Here is a 21,946-nt window from a genome sequence, read left to right as displayed (position 1 = left end):
ACTAAATCTGTTCCCACATCAGAAAGCTTATCAGATCATGAGCCCTTTCACATGGCAGTGTTTTCCATCTATCAGACATACTCTGTCCCATGCCAAGTATAACCAATCCGTTCCATGTGGTGGGAAGCGAGAATTGTGACATTACATTGTGTTAACATTTCTAACCCATTAAGCAGATAGATAAGGACCTTTTGATAACTTGAAAACCTTCCTCCCCTGTACTCCTTGTTGTAGTATTAGATTGGCATGGGTCCATCTGCAGGGGCAGAGGAAAATAGGTAACTTCCACTTTTAGGTTCTGCTTCCAATGGGTAGATGTAATTAGTCACTATCCTTGGATGTAAAGCTAGGCAGACTGAAGAGTAAAGTGCTGGAAAAAGTCTGGAAGAGAAGTTGGGAGTTTGGGCAGGGTAAGTGGGTAGCCTGGTGGAATACTTTGTTTGCGTATGTCTGGCCTTCAGGAACAAAGGCAGCCTGATTACTGGTGGTTGGGTTTTTTTACTTAGGATTTTCTTAAGACCCAAAGCAACATTTTACACCTATTTGGCATGATATCCAGACTCCAGTCTTTTGCATTGGTCCGGTATTTTGAAGAACAGAGCCAATCCTTTGAAACTCTAGATTTCCCCAGAAACATGTGTCCCCATAAGCTTGTGGATACACGGCATGTCAAGGCACTTTCTGTAAAGAGCAGATAACCCATCTGGGTATATAGTCTTTGACATCTAGTTTTCCAGCTTTGCGCAGACGCTCACTTAAAATACTGAAGACATGAGCAGCGTGACTCACACCTCTGTTTCTCCTGAAGGCTACTACACTCAGATCTCCACGCTGGCAGATGTCCAGGAGAACGTGATGGAATACCTGCATGTCCTCAGCCGCCCCATGGTCATCAACCACGACCATGACATTATTTGGACTGAAGCCTACATGGACAGTGCGGTAAGGACTTGCAGCACAAGTTTTTAAGTCAACAAAGAGTAGGGCCTATGAGCCAGACTGGCAAAGGCATTAGACACCCAGCTAGTACGTTAGGCATATAACTTGTCCCAGATTCCCATCTAAATATCTTATGTGTATCAGAATCTAAATAAGTCCTGAAATTTATGTAAAACCGGAAGTTGGTTGATTGACAGAAATTACTGGGCTCTGGCACTGCTGAGACAGTATTTCTTTTCTGCTCAGTACTGGAGGTGAGATGTGTATGCAGACTCAGATCTGAATCTGCAGCGACCAGGGAGCCCAGGACTAATCACAGAGGTACAGCATGATTTAAGTAGTGCTTGTGTGAAAACAGGTTGCCTTCTAAAGGATTATTCACAGGAAAGATTTACAGCTCAGGATATGGGTCACAGAGACTTATTTCCTCCAGCCCAGTAGCTAAATGTATACTGGTTGCCACTCAAAGATACAGATCTTAGTTTGGGAAGCAGGCTCACTCTTCCCTTCCTTGAGCTAGCTGCAGTGGCCCTGTACTCAGCCCGGTGAGTAAAGGACACATGGCAAAGGACCAGACAGTCAGCACTCCCAATACCCATTGCTTTGTCTCAGCCCTGCCATATGTGAAGACATTTGGACCACGAGCAAGTGCTATTATAGTGTTGTGTTGCCAAGGCAGCTTGGAAATTTAAAAGAGTGAAGGGAAGGACAAAGGAGTAAACCTTCACTGAAGGAGCCTTCCCCTGCACTTTCCCAGATAGATGCTCCTCAGCCTCTGTCTCCAGGCCTTTTTACATTGCAAAAGTTATAATTCTTATTTTGCGGCTGTGCATCCCCCACCTCTGTGCTGTGTCTGACCACTAAAGCTCCAGCCATGGCCCATTAGCTCAGTGAGGGTGATGAGGGAATGTCTCCCACTGCAGGAGCTGTGCCAGGTGAGAGCTGAGGACATGGTACTTGAGTGTGCAAAGCAAAACCTCCAGAAATGCTGCTAAACCCAGCAAGTTTATTTTATCAGCAGGCATGCCACCCCTCGCACCAGTGTGTGGTGTCACACATCCCAAGGCAGCCACAGGGACTTGTCTGTTGCATTTCTTTTCTTGCTGCATCTCTTCTCTTGCTGCTTGTTTTGCTATGTTATTCCTCTGCCCCAGCCTCTCCCATCTTTGATTCACCCCTCCATTCATGTACTCATTCATCTGTTCGTCCATGTCTCTCACTAGCTGCCACAGTCTGAGGAGGTAACTGCACCCCTGTGTTTTGTGAGCGTGCCGTTTCCCTCGTGCCAGTGTTCACAGCCACAGCTGGCCTGTACATCTGGAGGGGGGTGGGGGCTGCAGCACTGGAGGAGTCCTTTTACACTCACAAGAAGAGGAGAGGAAATGATGGATGTACTGGAGAGCTGTGCTTGTGCTGTTGGTTGAGAGTAGGTAGGGGTGTCTGTGTTGTGCAGTAGCTTAGTTCACTATATCTCTTTCTCCAAATATCCACTAAGTGCTGGAGAAGTTTACTTGCTGTGTGTTAGTGTGAGTGTTGCCGTGAACGGAAAGTTTCCACAAAGAATTATCCAGACCAGTAATTCAAGATACCAAGCTCAAGTCTCCATGTGACTTATAGATGATTGACTCGCTCTGTTATGGTTCCTAGCATGTATAATAATGGAGACAGAAGGCAATTTCTTGCGTTACTACTTACCAGATCAAGTAAGAGATGAAGGGGAGATGCTACTAGCTTTGAGTGATTGGGTTCTTCTGATAGCTAGGCATGTTTGGGAGATTTCTTCACGTGTGTCTTGCCTTTTTTACCTCCTTTCATGTGTGCTTTTAGAGCATCTGTCTTCTGCAGAACTGAGAATATCTATTCCCCATTACATGTCCACGTCCAGTATCCCCTGTAGAGATAGCTCACCATGATCTGTTTGGATCATAATTTGTTTCTGTTTTTCCTAAGCTTAGATGGTTAAGTAACAAGTATATATAAGCAGGCCCTGTGTGTATTTGTGCCCTTTAAATATTTGCATTTGGTGTTTCTCGTTTGTAGTATTTATGTGTTTGCAATATAGATGACATCTTGTTTGTGATTTTGCTCATATTTTTGTTGCTTTTTTCTATCCTGTACTCCTTGTTTTGGTGTTTTTTACACTTGTTGTATAAGTGCTCATGTCTACCCTCCTAACGCGTGGTGGGTATAAAATGTGCCACCACTTCTGCAGGTTTTTGTAGCAGCTCTTTAATTTTTCTTGCTTCAGCACACTTCATTGGCATTCATCCCATCATCATCACCCCTCACGAGCAGGCATCCATCCCACAGTCCTCTTGGATACATTGAGAAGTGCTGTCATCTGTTTTTAGAGGGGTGTGGGTGGTGGCTACTTGTAATCAACATCAGGGGTCTTTGGGAATTCCAGTGCCTTTCATTCAGGTTATCTGTGGTACTGCATTTGCTAACACATGGCTCGTTCTTCTGTGGCAGCTGTTTGCATCTCAGGCTCAAAGTCTGTTGCTCATGACAACAGTGGCTATGCCAGTCTTCAGCAAAAAGAACGAGACGGTGAGTGCAACACAGGCTTCCCCCTCCTTCCGCCAGCAAAGATGAAAAGGATACAGCAGACCTTTGTAAGGTTTTAAAGCCAATGGGTCTCTGAAAGAACAGCCAGCCATTACAGACTGTGGTAGACCTCTGGCAGGAAGGGCAGCTGACAATTTATCTGATAAAATCGGTAGTTTGAATACTTTCTTTTCAAAATACCCCTTGAACATTATATTTCCCCTATTTTATCCCTTCCATTTTCAAACTGAGCCTAGTTCACAAATCCGTAAACTTTCAGGCTGGAAGAGATCATTACCTTGCCTAGTCTGTGCTTTTTACTGCAGACCTTTACATTTCATACAGATGGCTTTTCATGAGCCGAATAACCTGTGTTTGGCAAAAGCATCATTGAAGGAAGGCATCCAGCCCTGACCTCTCTATTGTGATTTCTCACTCTGCAATAAAAACTGGTGTCTAAATTCCACTTCCAATTTGTCTGGTCTCACCTTCCTGCCATAATGACTTTCTCTGCAGATTAAAAAGCCTGTGTTCTTTTGTATCTTCTCCTGGCCCTAAAAACAATTGTCTGCCTTCTCCACCTGAGGCTGGCCTTAACCTGTATTAGCACAGAACTGCAGTGAGATCCTGTGTGCTATTTCCCCATCGTGTTCTCCAAACACTTATTAAACAACCAGTTCCCCATTTCATGGGACATTCCTTTTTCCTAGGTTAACAGTTCCGTATTTGGCATTTGGTTTAATTGAACTGATCTCTCAACCTATCCATGTTGTTTTGTGTGATTGCTTTGTCCTTATCGTATATTTACATATACTGAAACTGAGGGGTTTTCCCTCAAAACTTGTTTTCAGTGATTTTATGCTCCTTCTGAGCCATAGTTAAAGATGCTGACTAGTGCTGGGAGAAATACTCCTTTTCATAAAAACTGGAGCAAGCTCTTTAGACTTTTTTAAAGTATGTTAGTTGGTTTTCAGTTAACCTATTTACACAGGCCTGGAGAGGATACAGAAGAGACTCATAGGAACACAATAATGTGTACGCAGGTAGAAAACTACCCAGGTCTTTCTTCTGAAAACGGATTCTCCTTTGTGTTTTAAGCGATCTCATGGCATCCTCCTGGGTGTGGTGGGCTCCGATGTACCACTGAGGGAGTTGTTAAAACTTGCTCCGCGGTATAAGGTAAGACTGAGATAAAGTGATCTGCTATTTTGCACAACAAAGTCACCAGTCATTCTTCCACGGGCATGACTGAAAAATCATTCCTCTGCCTGTAGGAAGAACTGTAAGTGTGAAGCAAGAGATGTTGGATGTGATGATGTGTGATTTCTATATACCACATGGGAAATCATTCACTATTAGAAGCTCTTATGCTGCTTCAGAAACACAAGTACTGGATGATCCAGTAGACTGGTAACACATCATGGAATGTTTCATCTCTATGGTCACTAACCTTGGCATTGATACAGACCTGAGAGCCTACCTCAGAAGAATCAAAGTTTTATATCCAGTTCTCAGTGCACAAAAGCTGCCACACCAGCTGGCAAGAATTAAACTAGTTTCACTTAGCAGAAAAACTGAGGACTGAATGGACTGCAGAGAGCCAAATTTTCTGCCATGCCCAGAGGTTCCTTTCTCCAGATCAGCATGAAGATTTCTTGGCAGGAGAGTGCACAGGAAGTTGGCTCTCATTCTCCAGAATTGTTAGTCCAACAACTTTCCATTAGCTCTATGTTCAGTATATGTAACAATAGTACGTTCATCCATAGGAGCCCTCCTCCCACACACACACACACCCCAAGCTGCAGTTTAGTTGGTTTCTGCTGTAATTAATGTCTGTGCAGTAACCTTTTGTTCAATCAGTCTGCACACCAGGAGACAGTAAAGCACATCTGAGAACCACCATGACATCAGGGAATTTGAGCCATCATTTCCAGTTTTCAGTTTCTCTCTAGTACCTACCAGACAACTGCCACCAATCAGGCAGTTGTCCAAAATCTAACTGCTGAAGACTCACAGAACTGAAAATGCTGTCAGAGGCCATGAATCTGTGTGGTGCTTCCAGACATGGATGCAGGGCAGACCATTCATATGCAGCTACAGGAAACAATCCTTCAGGCAACCCAGGAACTATGTGGTGGAGTGCATACACTCAGTGCCAAAAGCTGGTTCGTTTGGGTCTAAGGAAACCTTATCTATGAGTTTCAATTTTTATAGATGTTTATTTTCTCTGTAAGACCATCTACTCCCACCATGTCACTCAAAGGCTATGTGTCACAAAAATCTTTCTTCAGGGACAAGGAAGGACACTGCTCTTCCCTCCAAGCAGTGGCAGGGAAGGAGGGAAAATTATCCGAAGGATGTCCTTACATCAGAGGCAGGAAGCGACTTCCCCAAACCTCTTCCAACTCCAGACCAGTTTGGAAACCTAGGATCCTCAATTTAATCCCCTGGCATATGAATTACAAAGGACCAGCTCCAAAGCCCTTGAGAGATTGTGCATTTATGATCATGCTTACTGGGCTGGGAAATTCCAGCTTTAACAGGCCAACAAGGAAGTTTGCTGTAGTCCTGTTTCAATGCCTTGGTTTCACTCCTGCCATGCTGAGCTGAGCTCCATGTGCTCTGCAAAAACTGTTTCACGTAGATATAGTCCAAAGTTTTGATCTGGGGTGTGTGAAACACAGAATTCATTCCCTCCAAAAGAGCACAGACGGATTGTAAATGACTTGCCTCCCCACTTCCCAACTCTTATCCCTGCAGGATCGTCTGTATAGCAATATAAATTTGCAAATTTTTTTAAGACAGAAACCTTAGCCATTCTTGTTTTCCTGGAGGCCCCTCTTGTTTTGGCAAGCACAGGCTATCAGCAGGATTTTAGCAACCTGGGGTTTAGCTGGAATTTGTATTATATATGGGCTTGATCTGAGTAATTGCTCTCTCAAAATCTCTTCCAGATCAGGTAAACCAGTGCCTGCTCTTGTTAGCTTCTGCTATTCCTTAAAACACATTTTAAAACTACAGGGTTATATAATTGGCCTAGGCTGGGTCTGGTCTTGCCAACACTGAAACATAATGCAAAGCTTCTCTGAAGACTGACCGGGTTTCCAGGGAAGCCATCTGTGAGATTAATACTCATTTGATCACTAACTGCTCTGCATAGGTAGTGACTGGCATACAGACCTGTCACCACAATTTCTGGACTGTTTACAACATTCCCCATCCTTGCCCACTTTATGTGCAGCACTGCTGTGCCTGCTGTGGAGAGCTTATTCTGCCTCTGGATGGCAATTGTCCACGAGGACAATCATACTCTAGGAGGGCATCTTTTTCTGAATGTGTACACAGATCAGCTACCTGCCCATCCTTTTGTGCATCCCATCATAGTCAGCCTGCTCAGACAGAGCAGACAAAGACCTGGAGACAAATGGTTTGGGATGGACCTTGTTTTCTGCCAGTCGATACCTTAAAAAAGGGAAATATTTCTGAATCCTTGTGGTGCCAGCGCATCAGTGGCACCCATTACACAGCAGTGTTCATAGCTAAAACACTAATTATTGTAACACTTCTTTCTCCAGCTGGGTGTCCATGGATACGCCTTTCTGAACACCAACAACGGGTACATCCTTTCACATCCAGACCTCCGTCCTTTGGTATGTACAGCTGTGAATTTGAGAACCTTTGCTTACTTGGAAACAGCAGCTTTTAGGGATCCTCCTGATTTCTTGTATTTTACTGAGCTGTGGAGGCTACCAGGCTCTGATATATAGGCACCCAGGAGCATGAGGGACAGAGAAATCAATTCCACATACAAAAATATGTATTTGGACAGATGTGTATGAAGTATAAAGTACCCTGCTTGTCTGTTCCCTTGCATGTGAGAGCTCTGTTTGTGTGTGCTTGCTGTACTATGGGTGCACATGTATCTGCATCAATGCAAGGTTTCACTGCTGGGAATATCTTCTACAAGAAGATTTGGGATGAGTAGCACCCTAGTAAAAGCTACCCAACAGCTGTAGTGTGGATAGTTTGGGAATCTGAGGATAGCAAGGTCCACAGATCTTAGGACCATGATAAGTCAGATACAACTGAGAGACCAGTAGGCTGCAAAGATCCTCTGATCTTTGAGGACTTGAGAGAGTGGACACAAGGACAGTATTTCTCCCTTGTGGTGCCACCTGGAGCTCCAGGCTGCACATGTGCCTGCAAGTACACAGCTGCCCCCATTACCCAGATACCTAAGCATGCAATGATTTCACATTTCATATACATGCCTGTCATCACAAATTCACCTTCATGCAGCTCCAAGCTTCCTTTTGCCTTGGTGGGCTCATGGTAGCTATCTTCAAAAAGGAAGCTTTGCACAGGAAGACCACAGGCACCAGTAGTTATTTCAGTACGTGAAGGGACGCATAGTGTTTTCAGGATGGGGCAAGGCATGGGCACTGCTTTATCCTCCACCTGAAATTGGCCTCTCTTAGTCTGCTTCACATCTTTTCCTTCTCCTAGATTACAGAGAAATAGCTCTCTTGCATGTGTTAGCCCTAGGTGAAAAGCCTACCTTTGTGTCAGTGGAGTCAAAGCCCAATTCCCATCAGAAAAGATCTCCTGCTGGTTATTATTAGTGTTAATGGGATTACACTCTTAGCTGTATGGAAAAAAATATTCCCTGGAGAAAAGTGTATTGTGCTGATCTGTTTAGAAGAATATTCTCACAAAGAAGGGTCTGCCTTTACTTCCAAGTTTGCCTGTGTTCCTGACTGTCCCTTGTTCCTGGATCAGCCTCTCCCACATCAACTCTTCTACCCCTCCAGCACCCACATAAAGAAGTACATGGCATGGGACCAAGAAGGCACTTGCACCCAAAAGCTGCCTTCCTAGTCAGAGAACAAATGAAACACCTCTGTTTTTCAAATTACATCTCAATTCTTTAAAGGTTAGTTTAGGAACTTACCTAGACTCTTACTTGGCTTTTTTTTTTCCTCTTTTCTTTTTTTAATGAACACCAGTATAAAGAAGGAAAGAAACTGAAGCCTAAGCCAAACTACAACAGTGTAGATCTCTCAGAAGTGGAATGGGAAGACCGTGATGAAATAGTGAGTATCAGAAAGAGAATCTAGCCTGGTTTTCCAGCTCTTTCTTTCTGTTACTTTGTGTGCCTGTATGGAAGGAGCAGGGGAACAGCAGGCACTCATGTTTTTTTCAGTGCCTGACTGGCTCCTACTACAAAGGGACACAGATGATGCTCCTCTACAAAGTGTCTGTCTTCCTTCCCAGTATGAGCTTTACTTCTCATGGATCAGGGAGGGGGAAGCACTGGCAGGAGGAAGGAAGCACTATGCAGGGTCATATACACACTGTTCCAAGGAGCCACTCTACATATGGCCCAAATGCTGCCTTCATGTAAAACCAAGGTAATTTAGGAGTATGGCAGTCTCCCATGATGTTATCTGACATGTAGTATGTGAGATATAGATGAAGCCACTCAAGTAATGAGATCTGCAACACAAGGAAAAAAGGACATTCAGAAAAAGACTAAAGCTTGTAGCCATTACTAATAATAGACAAAGAGGATAAGGGACTTAGACACTTGAGAAAAAACAGTTTCTATTGCACAGGTGTAGACACACTGAAAACAGTAGCTGACCAGATGGAAAAAGATCAGAAAATACCACTTTTACTGTCTTTTGAGCAAAATTGTTAAAAAGGGATAAACAAGAAACAGCAATCACATTAACAGCTGCACATTGCCACATTTAATGAGAAGGTAGATCGGTTCCTCTGCGGCTGGTTTTCTTCTGCTCAGGAGAATTAGGAGAGAATAGATATTAAGTTGCTAAGATAAGAACTGAATGTGGAGTAAGATAGAATTAGCTGTGGGACACATGCTTCTGGATTACAGAGGAAACTGCCAAGATAAACGGATCTGATACTATAGATATCCACTTAAACAGGTAGGACAAATGAACTGCCCTGCAAGAGGATCAAAGTAGCTGCTGGCACTAGTGCAGGCCAAGTACAAAGGGTCACAGCAGCAGAACTTGGGAAGTGGGAGAGTGGCAAACTAAGAAAGGAAACACCAGAACTGGGTGTGAAACATGGAAAGCAAGATAAAAATAAGCTTTATGTGCAGTGGAACCACCAAGATGCAGGTTGCCAATGGGTTTGTGTGGCTTCACTGTTATCTTTGAAGCTCTGCTCCTAATGTAGTTATCTCTCTTACTTGAGCAGTTTTTAGAGCTGAACTTCTTTACAGTTTGCTATTTTACACACACACAGAAATAATAATCCAGGAAACTGGAGAGAAGTTTGCTGTCATATTCAATTAGTTATCAGGCTCCTGTCTGACCAAGTAGCTCTGATACCTGATGCAAATACGACGCAAAGTGTCAGGTTTCTGTCTGTAGGCAATCCGAGTAAAACTATCCAATGGAAAAAAAAAGTCAAGAGAGGCATGAAAAACAAAGCCACTTTGTATTCCTGTATTGCCTAACCCTTTCCAGCAGAAAGGCTATGCAGCCACTGAGGCTACACAGACATCCAGTGACGCAAGCGGTATCTGCAGTGTGACTTCAGCAAGTCTAGAGACTCTCAAGATACACCCACTGCAGCAGAGAGCTGCCAACATTTCAACACCCATATTTGCAGCTATGGTATTAGATCAATGACAGACTCAACATCAGTTGCAGTATAATCTCGGCAACACTGATAAGCAACAAATTCAGACTCGAAAAATATGCCCAAGTGCTAATGATGTGTAATACAGACCAGCTGCTAAAAAGAAATGTAGGAGAGGGAAGATGGCACTGTCTGGAAAATACCAGTTGATGCACAATAGTACTAGCTGCAGCTAGGCAGCAAGGAAGTTTTGGATTGCTTGTATAACAACATAGTGTTCCCCTCAGTGTGAGGGGAAAAGGGAAGAATCAAGAGGTCCTCACAGCAGTCTAGAAGCTGTCACCCAAACACCTTTTCTTCAGTTTTTACAGAACCACTGAAGAAGTTAGTTTGGAATGATGTTGAAACCAAGTGGCAAAACACATAGATATTGTGAGAACCCCTCAGTTAAACTGTATATCTGTGCTGGTTTGAAGCCACACAAGCAGATAGGGGAAAGGAGTCTGCAGAACTCATTACCAGTGATGGGCACAGCAGAGACTCATTGCCCCGGGGCAGGAGAGTTTGCTGTTTGGAGTGTCAGGAATGAGTGCTTCAGCATCCACCAGAGCTCCCCTCTATCCAAACTCTGCTACACACTTTTCCAAGTGGAGGACAGCTGTTGCCAGAAGTGTCCTCCCTGAAAAGGATTGAGCATTATGGGTGCTCACAGACATCAGGATTGTAATTGACTTCTCACTCCTGGAAAAGCTGATGAGGAAGACAAAGCAAGCCTGGACTGTGATGCCAATTTACAGCTACCATCACCTGAGGGCTGCACACAGCACCAGGAGCCTGCCTGCAGAGTAGCTGGAGCTGAGGAGATCCAGGCAGATCCCACATAGCAACTCATTTACTCTCCCACTGCCTTAAAGGGGAAAAATGCCTAATAATAATAAGATATGGATGAAACCAGTATCTGGAATAAACCCAAAACCCGTAGCAAATGCTGCAGGCTGTCAGACCTGAACAGAGAGTATGCTGTGGCTCTGGCAGGAGGTCAAATATTCTTAGCCAGAAAGGAGTAATAGTACCAGTCAGTGTTTTAATTTCCAAGACATGGGCCTTGGGGAACACAAGCTTTATATTCTAGGTCCGTAAATAACCCACATCAAACAGCCATAATAAACAAAACTGTGGCCTTGTAAAGCAAATGCAGTTGAGACTGGCCAGCACCTGAATGGAGGCTTGTCTCTGGAAGTAAGGAAGCAATTTGTGTGAATGAATAAGTTACTTCCCACCTTTTTTTCTATCCAGGCTGAAGCAGTAGGTTGATATGCTCTGGCAGGCCAGACCTGAAGTCAAAGCCTCTGTACTAGTGGAAAAATTCCCTGGCTCTTTCTTGCAAGAGGCTGGAAGTAACTGTGAAAAATAGATTTTGCCTTTGGAACCTGGATCGAATAAAGTGGTCTTCTCACTGCCTACCCTGCTATCATACAGTCTTGGTTTGCTGTCTTAAACAGCTGCGCTGCTGCACTTCAGAAGTGGTGCTGAATACAGCCTACAATTTATAAATCAGTTTAAAAAAATGTCAAAGAGCTTTGGAATCAGGCTGGGGGAGTTACTGGGTTTCTCAGTTGCCTCCGCTTCCAGGCTTCCAAAGCACCATGCTAATGACTTTCTGGCTGCCAAACTGTGAAGTCTGAAACTTGGACTGGCAATTTCATACCTTCCAGATCCTTTCTTTTCACTGAAAAGACATATCAACAAGCTTTCAGTATAAACCATCATTATTCTGTGTCACTTATCAGCCTGACGGAACAAGGATCCTGACTACTGAGAGCAGGTTTCCAGTTTAAAAGAAGCAAAACCTGGGGGGAGCGGGGGGCACAATCGCTCTTTTCTGACAGACCCTGTATGTTAATGGCAAGCTCTATTAATTCTTGTCCTGCTTGGAGACACTAACGCTTGCTCACCTCTGCAGCTGAGAACTGCCATGATCAATGGGGAAACAGGTTACCTCTCTATGGATGTGAAGGTCCCTGTGGATAAAGGGGTAAGACATTATACTTCTGCTCAGGTCACACGAGGGAGGGGATGGGAAATGGATGCTGAAGTACCGCAAAGGATGTGGTTTTAATGCTCAGCATTTCTGAGTGTGAAGATTTTATTGTTTCACCATATACATAACACATGTGCTGAAGACATAAACTAGAGCATCGTTAGAAGTGCTTTTTATACCTATCAACATTCTGCTCATACGGAGGTATTGGAAATGCCTCACAGATCCCTTCTTTGTCCAGGCAAAGCCAAAAAGCATGTTGTTAATTGTTTATAGGGCTGTGAAATGAATCAGAGTTCTTCAAGAGTTTAGACTGGGGAAGACTATGCTGAGCTGACCTAGACAGATTAGAGGTTCAGAGGCTATTCTGTAACTCCCTTTCCCTACCCAAAAACACTCATGAAAACTTTGTCCCTCACCCTGTTAGAATGTGATTTCCTCTATCCAGGTCGAGGATTCAATTTCTATGCAAATATTTACAGATGTTTTATGAAAAGTCCTAGTGAAATGGAGACTTTTGAACGTTCCCTACCAGCTCTTATGTAGGGTTATACATCTTCCTTTGGAATCAGTGCAAAATTATCTTGTACATTTACATTCACTGGTACTTTTTCATTCAGGCTTATTTAACTCTCCTAAAGATTTTGGCTTTCATCATTTCCTGTTAGGAAGTATTCCAGAGTCTTGTAAGTTACACTGCCCAGAAGTCTTCCATATTTCAGGAAAACTTTCCATCCCTTACAGAGAACAGTATTTTTTTTTGGCGATCAGACTGGCTGAACTGCTCCCATGCTCAGCTACAGTCAACACCAATTCCAATTAAACCAACTGCTCACAGCCACTGCTGAAATGGTGCCATTTCTTAATGAAGGCACCACCCTGTTTCCTCTGAACAGTTGTGCTGCTGCAGCTTGTAACTAAATTCTCTTATTTCTAGTGTTTGCAACTATCAGGTACCTGTCAATGGCTTTGCCCTTCCTCTCCTGGGGATTGCCAGCATCGGCATTTGAAATACTTGCACACTTTTCAGTCCAAGCAGTTCAGCAATTATTTTTATTCCCTTTGTCTCTTGTACTATTTCTGGTACACAGGTACCAGGGCTGAATTATTTGAGTACTGTTTCCCTGTTGCTCCCTGTTGCTATTGCAGAGAGCCTCTGTTCTCTGCAATAGGCATTTCTGAACAGGGAGCACCAGATCTCCTTTCTTTTGTCCCTTCAATATTTTTATCCCTTCTACAGCTGCATGGAAACATCTGCCTTGGTTTCCAGGCTTCTTAGCTATTTTTTCCAGTTGCCATTTTTCCATGTGAACCCCACTCCTCTGTTTTGTCTAATCTGTCTAATTTTTAGGGTCATTGAGATTTTTTTTGTCTTAGTAGACAGAGAAGTACTGTTTTACTTTGTCTTACAGATACTGTACATAAAGGCTCCTAAGACAGTCTGTCTGTTCCTCTCATTAGATCTTTTTCCCTGTTGTTTGCTTTCTTTTTGTTTATGTTGCTGCAGCTGGTTCTCACTCCACATCTTATTTAAGCCCACTTTAACAGATTCTTCAGAGTGAAATTTAATGAGAAGCTGTTTCAAGTGCTTTATATAAACCCAGATACATTGCACGTCCTTTATTCACTTCACCTATTCATCTATTACCTTTGTTATTTTGTCAGAAAAGCAATCATGGTTTTCCAGCAAGATCTATTCTTTGTAAGTCTAGATTGCTTATTTTGCTAGCTTAACCTCTTTCTCTGTCTCTGTGTACCCTCAATAGCATTTATTATGAGTCATCTAAAGATACCTTTTTAAGTTCAGTATTTTAGGGACATCTTTTTGCTCCCCTACCCAGGGAAAAAAAAGATAATGAAAAGTAGCCTTTTTGAGAGGTATTAGCCATTTTATTCTGCAGTTCTGTAAGCTTTATGAAGCACAATAGGAGACCAAAGCTGAGTATGTGACAGTTTCACCATTATCAGAATACACACGGAGTGGGGACCAGAAGTGAAACTTAGCAATTCTCACTTGTACTCTGCTAGCTGATGAAGCAGAGCAGCATTGAAACAAAGAAAGTGCTGACAGAGGCTTGAAACAGAGACAATGAGGCAGAGAGAAGGACCAAGTGAAGGGGGTAGGAATTATTCTGCCATCTACATAAACTCTGGTTCCCCAGGTTGATCTCAGGGAGACACTGAGAGCAGAGTGAGATGAGAGGAGAAAATAAGGACAAAAGAAAAGGAGTGGTTGTTAGACCTAGTAGCAAAAATGCCTTTCCTTGCAACTAGGGTACCACAGGGTTGCGACTGTGAAAGCAAAAGGGCAAGGACATGTGTAAGAGCTGTGGCAAACCACATTAGCCAGGGCCAGCTGCCTAGTATAGTGGTGACAATACCAAAACTGGAAACACGTGTTCCCAGACCACAGGTGTTGGGAGTCAGCTATCCCTATCCCTGTGCCAGCACACTCACATCCTTGTCTTCTCCCTTGCTCTGTGTTGTGTATCAATCCTGCCTGATCATCCTCAGCCCTGCTCAGCTCAAGGATGCCTCTGCTCCTCTTCCTTCCCATGGATAAGTGCTGATACATCCAGCTCTCTTGGGGAGGATTTGCCATCCATTCTGTTCCACCCAAACAGAGGTTTGCCCTCTTTCTCAAAAGGTGCAAGTGCTGTGTGGATGCATGTGCAGAAGAGGGGCAGCTCAGGGGAACAAAGGATAAGCAGAACAAAGCCCTGCTGAAGGAAAGGTTCTCAGAGTAGTGGCACCCATGGGCCATTTTCCACTGCATCCTTTCTCCCAGAGACCAGCCCACACTCCTGGGTCTCCTTCTGCATACCTCTCTGCCTCCACTATTAGATCAGACTGGAAAGGAAAGGGAGACTTAACACCTCTTTTACCTTCCCAATAGCCACCAAAATACCACCATGCCATGGTCCTTGGTAGTATCATAACATCTTAGGCTCAGCAAAAAACTCAGCCCCTGTTGCTCAACAGTACACAATTGCCAGGAAAGAAAGGGGAGAGAAGTGGCTGAGCCATCTGCCACTTCCTCACCAAATCCCCATCCCCACCAGCCCATCCACTGCATGCACAAACTTGGGGCACAGTGTGGAGCTGTTGCTGGCTCCCCCTTTGTGCCTTGCTTGGCTTCCACTGCTGCACAGCTTGAACAAGGTGGAGCAGGCATGACTTTCCCTGGGGAACACTGAGTTTTCTGTGTTCACTCCCTGTCTCCCACACACATCCTCTCACCTCGTTTTCAGACCGGGGCTGGGATTTTAAGCATATTAGGGTTCGTATACTGGCATAAGGGTTGGATAGAAACTTTCCAAAAACTTTTCTCCGTTGGAAAAGAGTTCCACTGAAATCAACACTTTCCTACAGGAAAAGGCCAGTCTGGCAAACAGCTGAAGTTCTGAAGCACCTTTCAATAATCTGAAATGTCTTCAGTTGAAATATCAGTCTGAAAAATATTTTCAAGTGAATCAAACCGGCTTGGATTTAAATCAGCACTTTTTTCCGATTTGAAAATGTAAATCAGGGTTTTTTTTACTGATGTTTTCTGACAAAATTGAAATACGTTAATCTTTTGTCCCAGTTTAGCATGAAAGCAAATGTCAGGAATGTCAGCATTTCCTACAGGAGTGGGGAGAGTTGGCCTTGGCTGCCCACCCACACTGTGGGTCGGTTTGCCATCCTGTCTCTCCTCTAACCCCACCTCTCCTTCCTACCTGCCCCACTGAACCCTCTCCTGCTGGGGGTGATAATGATGATGATGTGCAAAGCCATTAAGGTTGCTCTGTATAGCAAAAGAGCAGCAGGGCCTAGCACATTGGCTCAGTGGGTGCAAGAGGGAGGGCAGTTTCCCCCATCCCTTCCTGCAGGCTGTGCAGGAGCCCTAGAGCAAAGAAAGGTTTAACCGAAGCCCTGCATGGAAAGACAGAGTGGCTGCCTGGATCCTGAAAGTCACAAATTGCTGAATAGGCTGAATACTGCACATTCACCCCTGCCTCCAGCCAGCCCTAGCAGGATGTGAAGTGTCGGTAATAATCAACTGCTTTTGCCTAGCTTTGGGGATGTACATCCCAGGTCCCCATCATCACTATGCTCTTGGTCTGTCGGATGTTCTCTCACTTTCTTATTCATGTTCTTATTCCAGAAACGAGTTCTTTTCCTCACCAATGATTATTTCTTTACGGACATCAGTGGAACACCCTTCAGGTGAGCAAGGATTCATGTGACACCAATCCAGGGTGTCAGAAGTCTGCCATCAGGGACAGCAAATCAGTCTCTTTTCTTCATGAAACTGGCTACAAGTCATAAGTACAGGAGTGTGAATAACTGACTTCTTTGTTCCTATAGCCATTAAAACATCCCTGGGGTCATCTCAGAAGGTATATTAGATTTATCTGAGGTTCAGAGTCCAAAAGATATAGCTCAGGTGAAGCATGTTGTTTCATTTCAGAGAAATGAGACTTCTTCAGTTTTCAATTCCACTGAATATATTTCATGTTCTGGTGTATGGCTCTAAACAAAACATTGTGATAAACTGAAAATTATAAAACATCACATGAGAAATCAAGCAAAAATATTTTTGCTTATTTTTTTTTCTCCAGCTGAAATGTTTTTAAATTAGCACAAATTTGAGAAATGTTATTGTTGACCTGAGCCTACATCACTAGGCAAAAAAAGAGTGTCACCAAAATGCCTCATAGCTCTATAGACAGGTTCCTTAGCCTCGTGCTGAAATTGGATCTCACTTAATCTTCTTTTGATGATGTTCTTTTCTTTAATAGCTGTAGAGGAAGTTAATGTCTTTAAGGGTTGTAATTGCAGGGAATGCAGTGTCATGTTCAGGGATTACCCCTCTTCTTGCTGACAAGCCCTCTTTTTTCCTTCCTGCACGCAGCCTGGGTGTTGTGCTGTCCAGGGGACATGGGGAGTACATTCTGCTGGGGAACACTTCTGTGGAAGAAGGTAGGTTAATCTGACACAGCCACACTATCCTAAGGGATAAGGTAGCTACTCTGAACTTCACTGCTTTACTTCTCCTTCACAGCCTGTATGTGTCTGTCTGGTACCTAACTTCATACTCTATGTATTATCTGGTTTCAGGTTTGCATGACCTGCTCCAGCCAGACTTGTCTTTAGCGAATGAATGGTAAGTGGAGGAAATCCTGTCAGTCACAGAGGACTTTGTCAGGAGATTTTGGCAAAGTTCCCAGGAATTTGGTTTGAGTTCAACACCCTCTGTGGCCTAGGGAAACAGCAGCGTTGTTCAGGGTTTGTACCTGCAAAGACCTGATTGTCTCCAGGCAATTCAGTTCGACCCCTTCCTTTGGGAGATCCCACCAAGGCCTGGCACATTCCTCTGCTAAGAAACATCTCCTGAGATTTATTCTCAGTCTTCTGTGCTCAGACCTATTTTATTCCTCCTCGTGTTGCTCAGAATTGTGCCACAAAACCTACAGTATGTCAGATCTGTCAGGAATTTTTTTTGCAAGCTTGGTGAGAGATTGAAATGCTTTTTTAAATCCTAGCTTATTTTTGGTTGGTGTTCTTCTGAACTGAGCCTAGACCTAATTTCTGGTGAACATGGAGGTGATTTATGACCCCTGTTTCAATAGCAAGCATAATTTATGGGTTTGCTTGGTTTGAATATGAAATAGGGTGAAGCATGGCACTTTCCATTTATTGCTGTGAGGTTTGGGATTTTCATGAACCCGACATTCAGTTACACTCAAGCACATGAACCCAGCCTGTATGAAAGCCAAAATAACTATATTCAACAAACCCTACAGCCCTTCACACCTCTCATTACACTGTCAAGTTTCACAGGCAGCGCATTTGAGACATAAGCAGTGACTTCTCCTTCTTCTACTCCTAACTTGGGGTGTCATCTTACCACACTTTACATATTCATTTCTCTTATGCTTCCCTCATAAATCACTCCTTTCAGCTCCTTTATGAACTGTAATTCTCTCTTATAACCCCTTACCCTCCCTTGTCCTGATAATGAAGCAGTCAAAATTGAAAGCAGGATTAGAAGAATGTTTTTATAATACAGAGCATTTCTAATACTGCTTCTCCCCAAACTGTGTCCTGAGGCTCCTCAGCTCTGTCCCTTTGGGACAGCTTTTACTGCTATCCTATCATTCTGCAATATCATTCCTCATCTCATATTTTGTTTCTTTCTCTTGCTTTTTCTGCTCCGAGTCTGGTCTTACTCACATTGCACACGACCCTCTGCTTTTCAGGTCTCTCCATCACGTTGTTATTGCTCATATAGCCACATTGTTAGATTTTGAGTGGGAACAACATGCAGCAGCAGCGAAATCTCTGCAGCACAAGGTCCCTTCCTGAATTTTTGTTTGCCATTATTATTTTCTGGAGCATTTGCCTGACTGGGTTTTCTTTTCCCTTGCTTCTCCACTCCCCAACAGGATTTACTGCATCACCGACATTGATCCGGACCACCGGAAGCTCAGCCAGCTGGAGGCTGTGATCCGATTCCTCACCGGAGAGGAGCCTGACCTGGAATGTGAGTCCCAGGCACAGAATGGGCCCTGATGGGATTTTCCTGTACTGACCATGGGGGAGAGGGGACTGTGACAAACTGATTGGTGTCAAACTAAGCTCTTGTGACACCTGCTCACACAGGCATGACTGAACTCAAGCCCAGTTTAATTCACAAGTGGAAATGAGCTGAGGATCCACTTCCTCATCTCTGTCAGAGGAATTGTTTTCCATTTCAAAGCTGTCACATAACTTGGCCACATCGGAGGTCTCAGCACTGGGAACACCAAAAGGTGAAAGGCTTGAATGGAGCTTGGCAGGGGCTGCACACCATGTTTAAGACAGACTGACCAGCTGGGCTAGAGGGGTTGATGGCAGGAGGAGCTAGGAAAGCTGCTGTGACTACTCTCCTCACCAGGTCTCCAGCCAGCATCCTCCATGGGCTGCTCAGTGCCATCTAGAGAGATGGGTTCTTTCAGAATGAGGACTATTCATCTTGTTTTCCAAACACAATTGGTAACTGACTCAGGAAAAAAAAGTTACAGAATCATTATCTTTCCTACTCCCAGTGCTGGTTATACCTTGCACCCATTCTCCAGGCAACATGAAGCCACACAAGCATCTGATAAAGCACCTCTATAGAGTGCAGTCCCTGTCAGGGAGCAGAAGTGAACATCTGTGCACAGGAACTCCTTACAGCAATTTAGCTTGAGGATGTCCTTCAGCCCCCTTAGTGTGCCAAGTACCAGCTTTTGCATATAATGCTCTAACTGAGAGGCACAAACCTTTGACACAAGGATGGGAATCTCTTAAAACTAAAATCAAATGTAATCCAATAATTTTTCCTCTCTTGCATAGTATGAGCAGACCCTTCCTGGCTGTCTTTGGAGCAGGTTGAAAAGAGATGTATGAGTTGAAGAGGCCAGAGGGGAGGAGGAAGAAAGTTTGAGGAGAGCTGACTATGAGAGCCATGCAGACCTGGAAGTGCTGTGGAGGAAAACCAAATATGATTTGGACACATCCCAGATGTGTGGGGCCAAATTAAATGAGAGAGAGGTCATGCAGCAGTCCTTGCCCAGGGAGGACAACATGTGAAAAATGTGCTCTACACTGCAACCAAGGAGAATGGTCCTACCTGGAGCCTCTGGGAGAAAGCTCCAGGGGAGACTAGAGATTGACCCCTCAGGTTTTGGAGTTGGGGATATAGAGGAGCTGAGGTCAGTTATACCCCAACTGAGAAAGAGATACTGGCAGCCTATAAAGGGGTTTGAGCTCCTTCAGAAGTGATTGGTACTGAAGCACAGCTCCTCCTGGCACCCCAACAACCAGTGAGGTTATGACAGGGGTTTTAGAGTATGTTATTTAGTACATGATGATACCTTGCAGCTTACAGAACATTTCTCAGTTCCAGTCCAGAGTGGACTATACTGGTAGCCTAGACTGGCCAGAACTTCTGGTGGAAACCAGGACAGGACATTGTCTAACGGGACTTACAGGAAAGATGGCTAACAGAGAAGCCAATGAGTACAAGGACAGAGTAGAGGTCATGAAGAAGTCACTAGTGGTCCTGAAGAAAGCTTCTTGAATGGATTGGGGTGGCTGGTGTCCTCTGTACAGGGCACCCAGAAGAAGAGTCAAGGCAAGGATCTGAGGCAATGACTGTGGTCAGCCTGTTCAATCAAGGAAAAGGTCAGAGTTAAGGTCTGATGAAGAACTTCATCTGAAAGCCTCTCACTTGCCCAGACTTTAAAACCCAAACCCTTCCACTGAGTTTGCAGTTGATGATCTTAGCTGTAACATCTGTTCTTGTGTTCTCCTCCATCCTGGATAGTAGGTCATGTTCTCAGGCCTTAACAGAAGGCCTCTTTTTGTGCCATGTTGCTCTGCTATCCTGACGAGGCAGATGCTCCTTAACAAAGGACTCTCTAAGACATCAAGGGAGGAACGTGCTTTTCTCTCCTGATTCTTGTTCTCCCTTCTTCTTAGGTGATGAGGAGTTGGTCCAGGAAGTGCTGTTTGATGCAGTAGTCACTGCACCCATGGAGGCCTACTGGACAACACTAGCCCTCAATATGTCCATGTAAGTGTACAAGAAATAAATATGGGCAAAACATCATTGAGGATGCATCTCCAGGTGCTATGGGCTTAGGCAGTGCCCCAAACAGCCAGAGACCCTTGTAGAGGGTATAAGAAACTAAGCTGACAGAAATAGCTCAATACCTTTAAAAAATAACTCCCAAAGTGTCTCTGAGGAGTGGACTCCAGCAGGCTGGGCCTTCTTGGGAGAGCCTTTATTTTGGTGAGGGGCTTTCTGGTAACGCAACATTAACACAACCCATGTCTGAATATCACTGGAGGAGAGCAGTGATCCAGGTGTGTCACTGCAAGGAGTGTTCAGCACCAATTCTTTGCACCACCTAACTTGGGTGCCTTGCATTTGCCTCTTTAGTTGATAGAGTTTGGTACCTCAGGACACCTGAGGCCATTTCACTTTGAAGTTGTTATAAGTTATTTCCCCCTTTATCAGTTATCCCTTTAAATGGCAGCAGTGTGGTTTGGCTCGGCTCAACTCCCTTTATGACTGTAGCAGAAGTTCAGTCTCAGGTGGCAAGTAATTTGTTCCTTTACCAGCAGTAAAGAAAAGGGAGCTTGATCTTGTCTCTGTTGGTGATGCTTTCAGATTGAGCCTCACAGAGTGGGTAGGCTGTCTTCACTGAACAACTTCCTAGTCTATTTCCAGTAAAGCATGTATTGCTTATAGTACCTAGTATCACACAGATCTTTCTTTCAGCAGACAACATACTACTTAGATGTGTGGCCCTGGGATTCCTGTCCCTCTTTCAGTTACCAGTATCCCTACCACTGCCAGATGCTACACCAGTGGCAGTCATGCTAGGACACCCAATTATCAGCACGTGTTTAAACAGCTGCACCAGGACACCCTCTTCAGAGTCATTCTGCTACCCTGCCCATTTTCTGCATACCTGATCCTGCCACTCTCTCTCTACAGTTCCTCTCCTTCACTTCAGCCTCATGTGGGCAGCCTAGAGCAGGGCTAGCAGGAGGAGAGGAGCTTATGTAAGCAAATTTCAAAGGTATGAATCTAGGTACAAGTCTAAGCCTGTCAGTTGTTAGCCAGTAACAACCAGTTGCTGTTAGCAGGGATGAGCCAGTGCCACCCCTGGTGTGAATAGGTTTTATTGCTGATGAACCTGGGACTACGTCTCCAGGTGTGGTTTCTTATTTGAAAGGCCCTCACCCTGGAGCAGAGAGATGGCTGTTCTTGTGGGAACTGTTTTC

General features: G+C 44.3%; 1 protein-coding gene across 1 annotated transcript in view; it reads left to right on the top strand.

Moving 5' to 3' along the window:
- CACNA2D4 (calcium voltage-gated channel auxiliary subunit alpha2delta 4) overlaps window positions 1-21,946 on the top strand; it is a 129,712-nt gene that overhangs the window by 32,774 nt on the left and 74,992 nt on the right. Inside the window, exons 13-23 of the mRNA XM_034063348.1 lie at window positions 809-942; window positions 3,412-3,489; window positions 4,585-4,665; window positions 7,062-7,136; window positions 8,493-8,579; window positions 12,065-12,136; window positions 16,290-16,351; window positions 17,040-17,107; window positions 17,246-17,291; window positions 18,574-18,671; window positions 20,633-20,726. Coding sequence (XP_033919239.1) covers window positions 809-942; window positions 3,412-3,489; window positions 4,585-4,665; window positions 7,062-7,136; window positions 8,493-8,579; window positions 12,065-12,136; window positions 16,290-16,351; window positions 17,040-17,107; window positions 17,246-17,291; window positions 18,574-18,671; window positions 20,633-20,726 — 895 coding nt within the window. The remainder of the gene's footprint in view (window positions 1-808; window positions 943-3,411; window positions 3,490-4,584; window positions 4,666-7,061; window positions 7,137-8,492; window positions 8,580-12,064; window positions 12,137-16,289; window positions 16,352-17,039; window positions 17,108-17,245; window positions 17,292-18,573; window positions 18,672-20,632; window positions 20,727-21,946) is intronic.

This window comes from Melopsittacus undulatus, chromosome 5, assembly GCF_012275295.1.
Source record: "Melopsittacus undulatus isolate bMelUnd1 chromosome 5, bMelUnd1.mat.Z, whole genome shotgun sequence".
Lineage (NCBI taxonomy): Eukaryota > Metazoa > Chordata > Aves > Psittaciformes > Psittaculidae > Melopsittacus > Melopsittacus undulatus.
The sequence above is the reverse complement of the archived record's forward strand: the minus strand, read 5'-3'. Positions and strand labels throughout refer to the sequence as shown.